Source organism: Oryza sativa, chromosome 5 (assembly GCF_034140825.1).
Source record: "Oryza sativa Japonica Group chromosome 5, ASM3414082v1".
Taxonomy (NCBI): Eukaryota; Viridiplantae; Streptophyta; class Magnoliopsida; order Poales; family Poaceae; genus Oryza; species Oryza sativa.
The window spans coordinates 15,166,333-15,176,615 of NC_089039.1; the positions used below are offsets into that span (position 1 = coordinate 15,166,333).

Sequence of the window (10,283 nt, forward strand, 5' to 3'; positions counted from 1 at the left end):
GGAAGCCTCTGGTGTATGAAATTTGTATCAATCTAGAATTGAAACGTCTCTTGCTGTGGCTTTGCTCTCTTGCTGTGGCTTTGCGATGTGATGTGTTTGATGGAGCCTCTTGAGAATGAAACTCTACTTCTGTCATCATAAAAAATTTCTGATGATGCTTATTCCTCTTACTGGTTGATGCCTGAAGCAATGAATGAATACGAACCAGAGGAATGTGAACGAATCTTCAGGGGCGCCGGCGTTATCTGGTTTTGAATTTCTAGACAACATTGATAATGCGCTGAGCTGCATCGACACAAGCTGTTTTGATCTGTCTGTCCGCAGGTTAAGTGTCCAGAAGATAGCAAGATATCAGCACTGAACATTGTGCTTTGCAGCAGTCTATAGTGGCAGACTAGCAGTGCACAAGCGAGATATGGTACTATACTTTTGTCCTGGAATGGCCGGTTGATTAGTTGAATTGATTGTAATTAAGCGTATGTAAAATATGTGATTTATTATCTGAGATTGCTGTTGATTGGTTAGATTCAATGTAACTAGCACTATTGTAAGCTTATGTTATCTGTACTGAAAGCTAATAAATACTGTTACACTGAAATCTTATATTCCTTGGAATGGCCGGTTGATTAGTTGAATTGCATGTAATTAAGCGTATGTAAAACATATGATTTATTATCTGAGATTACTGTTGATTGGTTGGATTGAATGCAACTGGCACTATTGTAAGCTTATATTATCTGTACCGAATGCTCATAAATACTGTTACACTGAAATCTTATATTCCTGTTCAACGAATACATTCCCTATTCGATTCATTGCTTTTGTCAAACTTCTTGAGTCGTACACATTCAATGAAAAATTTTCTTTCGTTCAATGAAGTGCTAACTCTCTATGATTGGAAAGTCACAAATATCCCAAAACTAATCGCAAGAGAACAGAGTACAGTTGTTAATACTGATATGGTACTAGTTAGTTCAGTGGCCCAGTGTCCTGATAGCACAACATTGCGCTATTTGAATTGAAAATGAGGGACTCTAGCATATTATGATCCTTCAGGTTTACTTAACATGGATATAATTCTTCAAGATTCAAGATTTGATAACAGGGTCCAATCAGAGCACTTTCAGACTTCCAGTGTTGCCATGAGCAATGCTTATAAGCGTGCACCCTTGTTACTGAATTATTCACTGAAGTGCTGACATACAACAGAAGGCTTATCATCAAATCATTTTAGACTTAATGGATGACACATCATATGAGCCCTGAAAATACAGAACAAAAATCACATCCTCTTACTTGCACTGAAGTTTCCAAATGCCACCTATAAGACGAATGCCACTTCACCCTGGCACTTTTTTTGCATCAAATTACAAAACAAACATGCTAACAGCTGAAAAACAGACCCGCAGTTTCCCCATTATTATGCAAGATAGTAGGATATGTACTGACAAGTACATCTTAGATTATATTTACATGTCTGTCCTGAAGACGAACAGAATGATTCCTTCAAAACTGATTCATTGCAAAAATGAAGTCAAGTGCACTTGCTGCTTGTTGCAACAGATATGAGCAGAAGTCCGGTGGTGGTGGATCCTAGGCAGGTGAACTCTCCAGTCTGCTTCTCTGGCCATAGTAGCTAAAAGAGTGGTGCTAAACTATTGGCAAGAGTGGAAACTGTTGCGGTTAAGAAATTGCCTCGTACCTCTTGCTACCAGCGCACTTGTTCCGTGTGACTTCCACCAAGTTTCATATCCCATTATGTATTACAAACTGAAGTAGTATTTACAATTGAACAAACATAAAAGCAAATTAAGAGTAAGCAAATCGACAGAAAAACGTTATTACTATATGAAAAAGCTGATCATCTCAAGCAGAAAAAAGTCATATCCTCACTGGCCATTAGTTCGATTCACTGACAAAACTGAGGTCATCGGATAGCTCATATAGAAAATATTTAAGCATTATAGCGCTTTCAGGTTCATGTCCACAGTTTAAAATTTTATTGTGAGAAAACAAAAAAATCCTAAGACTTCTTGGTTCATCAGATGTCCTTAAATCAAGAATTTTATTGTGAGAAAACAAAAAAAATCCTAAAACAAAAAAATTTAATGTTTCTCAGATTCCCCGCTATTTGTCAACATCAATAAAAATTTAAGAAAAAAATGTAATATGCCTGTTTGAGATTTCTTGGTTCGATTATGAATTGTAATCTCACGCATATACCATAAAATATATGATTAATGTATACAGTGATTACCGACAAGAACTACACACAATCTCTAGGCCATCTCTTCCTTGTCCTCTTGTTCATCAGATGTCCTAAAGTGAAATTGCTCAACCGGTACAGTGCTGGCAGCCTTCACTATGTTACGAAAATCTTTCTGAACTCTGAATTCTGATGAGTGTGAATGGTTTCAAATTTCTAAATTTTGTGTCCTACAGGTGCCTTCGGGCTTCACTCTATTACAAAAGTATTTCTGAACTTCTCTGAATTCTGATGGCTGAGTATTTCCATTTCAGAACAGGACGCGAGTAAAATCATTCAGAACTGTAGGGTAGCACTTCACTCTTGTTTATCTTCTCCGAACAGCCAGCACGGCACTCCAGGTCTGTCATGAAACGGCTGTTTTGCTTTGATCTGAGATATATAATTGAATTCTTTTTGGGACAATTCCGAGGGTAGGATAGGGCCTAATGGAGCCAAACGGTTGGATTCATCCCTTGTTGCTTCATTACAATAACCCTTATTTAAAGTGTTAACAGCATCATCACATTTAACAAGAAGTAAATTCTATTCATAATTTTAATCTTGCGCCTAAAAAGTAGAAGACAAATGATTAATAACAGTGATTACTGAAAAGAACTCCAGCAGCACGGTCTCTATGGCATGTCTTCCTTGTCCCCTCGGCAGTAAGATGTCCTACAAGTGAAATTACTCAACCAGTACAATGCCTGCAGACTTCACGGTGTTACAAAAAAATTTTCTGAACTTCTCTGAATCCTGATGAGTGATGACTCCTAATGTTTTCCATTTCTGAACTTTGGGGTCCTGACAAGTGTAAAACACCAGAAGGATGCTGACAATGTTGAGAAAAGGAAGCTATTTCCCCTAAGAACATCTTTGACATAATTTCGAAACTGAATGAACACACGATCAACATCAAATCTACATACTCTATTTTATTAAAACCATCTATTATACTATACTCTGTGTTGTATTTTTCACCATCAGTTACATGATTTTCAGAAGTAAACAATACTCATTTTCCATCCTTCAGTTACCCCAGTGTCCCCAGGCCTTAGGTTTATTCCCCTCCAAAACTTCAGAAGTTCAGCACATGTGTAAAATCTTTCAGAATTTCAGGAATTGGCACTTGGAGGCTGCGGAGAGCATTTTCAGATATCAGAATCATCATGGCCAAAGAATCATGAGCGATAATTCAATTTCTGCTCGAATTTCGAAATTAATCCGAACAAGTTCCAAAATCAAGTCATTTGCCGTTAAACCTGAACCATTGCTCGCGCGTGGTGGCAACGCAGTCTCACGCTGACGTCACCGCCTTCCATCAATTCAAATCCCGCCGCCTTACCAAGGGGATCCACGCGCACCGCTCTTTCTTTCGCTCCTCGTCTCCTCTCGCCCACGCTTCCTTCCCCCCAAAACCCTAGAAATCCTCAGGCGCCGCGCGCGATCCAGACAGCAATGGCGGCGGCGGATGGGCTCCTCCCGGGCCTCAAGTTCGATCCCAGCGACCACGACCTCGTCGGAAGGTACCTGCTCCGGCGCCTCCAGGGCCAGCCCCTCCCGCTCGACGGCGTCATCCTCGAGGCGGATCCCCTGAGCGCGCCGCCGTGGAAGCTTCTCGCGGATCACGGCCGCGGCGACGAGGCCTTCTTCTTCGCGGAGGCGCATGCCAAGAATGGGAAGGGGAAGCGGCAGAAGCGCACCGTTGAGGGCGGCGGATTCTGGCAGGGGCAGAACACGTGCGTCGACGGCGAGAGGCTTTGCGTCCCCGACGACGGCGACGGCAGCGGCGGCGGCGGCGGCGGCTTGGAGATCGCGTGGCGCAAGTACGTGCTCAGCTTCTTCGCGAACGGAGAGAGGGGCAGTTCGGGATGGGTGATGCACGAGTACGCGGTGACGGCGCCGGATGGCCTCGCCTCGTCCCAATTGCGGCTGTATCGCGTCCGATTCAGCGGCTACGGCAAGAAGCGCAAGAGGGAGCCCCAATGTCCGGGAGCCCACGGCGACGACGACGGCGAGCTACAATGCGCGCCGCCCCCGCGCTCCATGGCGGAGACGGCTCTGCTCGAGGAGCGTGGGCCACTGCCCCATCCCGTTCTTGGCCCTGCATCGGTGGTGGATCAGTGCACCGATCAGGGCTCATCCGGCGTGATCGACGATTCTTCGCTGGTGTTTCGTGATCTTCCCGACCTGATTGACCTGCCAGTTGCGGAGGAAGCAGATGCCAGCCATGGTGCAGAGACTGCTCTGCTCAACGAGCACCTGCCGCTGCCGCCGCCACAGTTGTTCGTTCCCCCTACTGCAGTGCCGCTGGACCTCGCCGATGACTCTAATGGCGCCGATCAGAACTCCTATGGCATGATGGGCGACGATCAGCTGCTGCTTCCTGACCTTCCCGGGACAATCAATGACGACATGCCAGACCTGTTCGTCTCCCAAGCAGAGGAAGCCAGTGCAGTGCCCGCGATCAGCTACCACTCGTCGGGCTTCATGGGCAACGAGGTTGCGGCATTGTCTGATTTTGAGTTGCCGGAGAGCTATTCCTCATCTGATGCCATGGACGGCGAGGCGCTGGCATTGTCGAATTACGAGTTTCCAGAGAGCTTCGAGGAGGATCTGAGCTGCATCGACTTCGCCACTGCCAACGCGAGCAGCCTCGGCTTCCCAATGGACGGATACCCCATGGACGAGCTGTTCGATGATATGCCTGACCAGGGCTCTTCCGGCGCGATGGACGATTCATCGGTGGTGTTCCGTGATCTTCCCGGCCTGATCAACCTGCCAGCCGCAGAGGAAGCAGATGCCATCGGCGATGCAGAGACTGCTCTGCTCAGGGATCTCGCCGATGACTCTAATGGCACCGATCGAAACTCCTATGGCGTGATGGGCGACGATCAGGATCGGCTGCTGCTTCCTGAAATTCCTCGGAGAATCGACATGCCCGACTTGTTCGTCTCTCAAGCAGAGGAAGCCGGTCTCGGTGGCGGTGCAGCGCTGGACTCCTCATCGGGCGCCATGGACGGCGAGGCGCTGGCATTGTCCGACTTTGAGTTTCCCGAGAGCGTCGAGGAGGTGCTGAGCTGCATGGACTTCAGCACGGTCGACATGAGCTTCTTGGACGTCCCCATTGACGAGCTGCTAGATGATCTGCCCGCAGACTGAGACTAGGCGTCATGGAGTTGGCAAGTGATCAACAGATATTGCCCTTGTAGTTGCAGGAAGAGATTTCTTCAGAGATTTTCTTCTCTAGTGCAGAGGCGAGATGTTCAGGAGTTTTGTCCAGGAACAACTTGTATTTATTACTAGTTGATTAGCTGATTGAATGTAATTAAGCATATGCGGAACATGTGATTTATTAGTTGAGGTATTTGTTGATTAGTTGAATTCAATGTAAGTAACATTATTGTAAGTAATATCACTATTCAATGAATATATAATCCTTATTCAATTCATTGCTTTGTCAAACTTTGGGTGGTGTATATTCAATAAAGTTGTTTCTTCCACATTTCATGATGTGGAAAGACAGAACAGAACAGAACAGAGTACAACATTGTGCTGTTTGAAATGAAAACAAGTATCTTCATCCTTCAGGTTTAATCAGCATTGGTATAATCCTTCAAGAATGGACAGCAGGCTCCAAAAACATCATTTTCAGATTTAACATGAGCAATGCTTATGACCATGCACCATTGTTACTGAATTATTGACTGAAAGTGATAACATGTAACAGCTCATCATCAGTTCATCACTCAACACAAAAGATTTTTTACCACAGTGGATGACACATGATATAAGCTCAGAGAACATAGAACAGCCATTTCAGATAACATGAGTGCCACTGGCACCCTGTCACTTTTCTTGCATCAATTTACAGAACATGCTAGCAGCTGCAAAACAGCGCTGCAGCTCCCTAATTCATGTCAAGTACCAGGATGTATACTTACAATTACATCTTACATTACATGAAAATGCATCCTGGCCCGAAGCTACCTGTCTGTGAGCGGTTGATCTTCATCACCAGGGATTGGAAAGTCAACATTAATCCAGCTCCTCATCAACCGCCAAACCGCGATTGTAAAATTACAGGCCACGAACAGGTGGTGGCAGTCCTCATTATCTCGCTGGCAGAGTGGACAGACTTCATCGTGGGGCCAGTTTCTCTTCGCCAGATTGTCTGCCGTTAGGCATCTTCCTTTCAGGGCTAGTCACATGAAAAAACAGACTCTCAATGGTGCTCTGGAGTCTGGAGTGCCTCAGCATCTCTCCATAAGGGCAGTCCTCTTTGGCCATGAAGAAAAGATCATATGCCGAGGCAGCCGAGAATTGCCCTATCTCCAGTCAGTTTCAATCTGATTGCATCTGCATTAGGCTGTAGAGCCACATCATGAACCTCGTCCCAAAGCTGAAAGAAGTCACCCAAGGCTTCATTGAACAAGGAACCCTGCAAATCTCGCACCCATCTATGATTAACCATGGCCTGGGCGACCGACAACCTGGAGTGTCCTACATAGGAGTACAGGATAGGCCACCTCCAGGCGAAGCAACCATTTCCCGTCCAATTTGTCGTCCAGTATCTGTTATCAGCTCCATCACCGATGATATATTCAGCCACTGATCTGAAAATGCCATCTACATCATCTCCCATCCGATATGCCACCATGGTCCAGGGCCTCTCCTTCTGTGCTCAACCGATTAACAGTATGATTCCTTTGAAACTGATTAACTGCAATCTAAAGCGAGCAGCAAAATACTACACTGCCACAATTTTCTAAAAACTCAGTTGGGTTATTGTCTACAAGCCAACTCCAGCAAGATGTGTCACCTCCACTTACGCAAACGGGTCATATATGTCCTAGAGTTTCGACGAGCCTAGCCAGCAGTTGTTTTACATTGTACTGGGGTACTCTCCAGTCCAGCCTTGTTTCTCTACTCTCTACTATCTTGCCAGCAGCACTTGTGCCGAGTGACTTACACCAAGTTTGATATGAACATCTTCTGCAAACTGAAGTACTATCTACAGAATACAATTAAAGAAACATTAAAGCAGATTGATGGTAACAATGTAAATTAAAAAAAAATATTAGTCTCTGAACAAACTGAGCATCTTAGGCAGAAGAAGCCATACCCTCAAAATTCAATTCACTGATAAAAATGAGGTTAACCTTCATGGGATGGCCATGTAATTCATCTTGCTCACTTGTGGATCATGGAGGATGAGACTACAATCCATTTAGCCAAAAAGTGTAAATTCTTCATTCATACATGGAAAATTGGTTGCTCATGATTTGGCCTTGATGGATAGATTCAACTGGCACAATCTGTCCAAAAAAGAAATGGCATTATACACTGGGAGGGGGGCAATCCAAGGAGATAGAAGACTAATCCATGGATACCTATAATTATGTCCTGATAAAATGTATCTAAGAAAATGAATCATAACTAGTTCTAGCAATTTTATTACTGTTAGTTGTGGCATCCATTTCATCCAAATTGTAACTGAGAACCTCTATGAGTGCTTCTTTCTATTCTTCTTAATTGAATAAGCAGAAATTCTTGACTGTAAATTTTATCTTTGGAGAAGATTACAGCCATGGTTTCCAAAATGATAAGTTGTTCAGTACTAACAGGCATCAGCAGAGTTAATTAATATTGAAGTAATTTGAACATCACCAAATTCAAGTATTCAACAGAGAGAAGAGGATCATGTATGAGATAATACTGAAGTCAACATGAGTAGTGCACAATCTAGGAAGGTAAGGTCTTCCCATGGTAAACTGAGATGGAAGGGAAGCTAACAGCCAGAAAGCTCCAGGATATTGGGGTCGGATTGCTCAACAAGCCATCGGAGACCTTGTAGAGGCCTGTGCCACTGGAGACCTGCTTCCAGTCAGTGCTGGCTCCTGGATCATATATGCAGAGCGGTTATACATATAATTCCAGCAGTGGCTGTACATCGTACTGGGTTACTCACCCTCCAATGTACCTCGCGCCCCTTGTTAGCATCATTTGTGCCAAGTGACTTCGACCAAGTTTAATCTTTTCATCTTTTGCAAAATGAAGTACTACCTAGAAATCTAAAATTAAACAAACATGAAAGCAAAGTTATCTGAAGAAACTAAACATCACATGCAGAAGATGCCCCACCCCATTAGTGATTAGTCCAATTCAATGATAAAACTGAGGCACTACATTTATGGTTTTCCAACATCGTCAGGACCTGCACCAATTAGCATCAGCAGATTCGTTAGACTCGTTAAAGTGAGGCCAAATTCAGCAGAGAGAAAAAGATCACGCATGGAGGAACTAGTGCACAATCGAGCAAGGCCTCCATGGTAATAAATAGGGGAGGTTACCTTGCTGTGACGCCGGGGTTGGGGGGCATTGCTCGTTCGCCCACGGGTTCCGCCATGGCTGTTCGAGCTCCAATTTCTCGGTCACAAATAGATCGAAGCGCTTGTCGCCCGAGACCTTGGAGACGACTGCGGCAATGGAGATCCGCTTCCAGGCCGTGCCCCCCCACGACGGCGACAAAGCACACCATTCCCGCCGCCGATATGTCGATGTGCCGCGGGTCGTGGCTCCTCGCCGGACCATGCTGGAGCCCTCCCAGCGACTCAGGGAGATCGGAGATGGAGTGGTGCGGCGGACGACGGCGCGGCGGCCACTGGCCGGTGGGGAGTAGTCCAAACAGAGAACAGACAGGCTGAGATTCTGTTTATGTGGGCTCGGCACGATTTGATTAGGAGAAAGTCCATTATTAGTCATTTAACTATAAAAAAACGTCCAAATATCCTCTGAACTTTAAATGAAAGCACATTCAGTATTCTAATGTTTCTTAAGGAAACATAGTACAAACATAGATACTCACAACACACGTACAATTACCCTTATAAATGTACACACATCATACCCCTTACGAGTATCTCCGAAAAACTATTAGGCCGACATATTGTCTCAAATCTAGATCCTGAATCTGGGTGGGCTAGGAACCAGAAGAAACAGTATACTAAATTTTAAAACCAGACACCCTAAACTTTATAATACCATTCATATGACCCCTAAAATGGTTTTTTATCTAATTTGTAAAACGTTAAATTATTAGACATATATGTTAAAAATCTTCACTTAAATACTTTTTTTTACCCTATGTTTGCTCTCACTTGAAAACGAATACCAACTAGTATGATATTTTTATGGAGCATAAATTAAGAACTAAAGATTGATGATATATATATATATATATATATATATATATATATATATATATATATATATATATATATATATATATATATATATATATATATATATATGTTATATTCTTTATTCAAAAACTGTCTGTTTAAGCATCAAAATATGCAAAACCACCGTCCAAAACCATCTTATGATGTAATTTAAACGGTATTGTAAAGTTCATAGGGTTGGGGATTATAAGTCTATTTAAAAGTAATATAAATAATAGAGAAAAATACAAATTACTCCTGAACAATTGCGACAGTATGAATTACCCCACCGAACCACAAAACCAGATATATCACACCCTCAACTATTAATACTGGACATATAACCCCCCTCAACATTGTTTTTGACCGGTTTTGACTTCAACTTGTACACGTGGCGCCAACGTGGCAATCCAGTTAGAAAATAAATAAATAACCCCTGGGCCCACCTGTCATAACCCTTTATCAACCCAACCCCCCCTCTCTCTCGCCGTCTCGCACACACGCTAGGACGACCGGCTGCGGAGGAGGCGCACACGCTCGGGCGGCCGGCGGCAGAGGCGGAGCTCGCCCGGGAGTCCGGCGGCGGAGGCGGAGATTGCCCAAGTGGTGGGCTGCTGAGGTGGAACTCGCCCGGGCGGCCGGTGGCGGAGGCGGAGGTGAGTGGTGGCGGAGGCGGTGGTGAGCAGTGGCGGTGTTGGTGCTGCGCACGATAGAGTACTCACGCTCTGAGGAAGCTGGAGGCCCTCCTCGCCGCGTCCACCGCCTGCCCTTCCCACCGCGCCCACCAGCCACCCTCCCCCGCCGAGACCTTGTCT

At 44.7% G+C, this 10,283-nt stretch overlaps 1 protein-coding gene and 1 long non-coding RNA gene across 2 annotated transcripts; one reads left to right on the forward strand and one right to left on the reverse strand.

Moving 5' to 3' along the window:
- The first annotated feature begins 3,617 nt into the window (after nucleotides 1-3,617).
- Nucleotides 3,618-5,583, forward strand: LOC107275325 (uncharacterized). The gene has a single exon (XM_015783104.3). The coding sequence runs from the start codon at nucleotides 3,704-3,706 to the stop codon at nucleotides 5,405-5,407; it is 1,704 nt and encodes a 567-aa protein (XP_015638590.1). The 5' UTR covers nucleotides 3,618-3,703; the 3' UTR covers nucleotides 5,408-5,583.
- Nucleotides 5,584-6,036: 453 nt separating this feature from the next.
- LOC9267788 (uncharacterized) lies at nucleotides 6,037-8,934 on the reverse strand. Its single transcript, XR_010741672.1, has 6 exons — nucleotides 8,599-8,934; nucleotides 8,390-8,462; nucleotides 8,217-8,319; nucleotides 8,042-8,145; nucleotides 7,371-7,563; nucleotides 6,037-7,259 (listed from the first exon to the last, which is right to left on the reverse strand). It is a non-coding gene; the product is annotated as an uncharacterized lncRNA (long non-coding RNA).
- Between the last annotated feature and the right edge of the window lie 1,349 nt (nucleotides 8,935-10,283).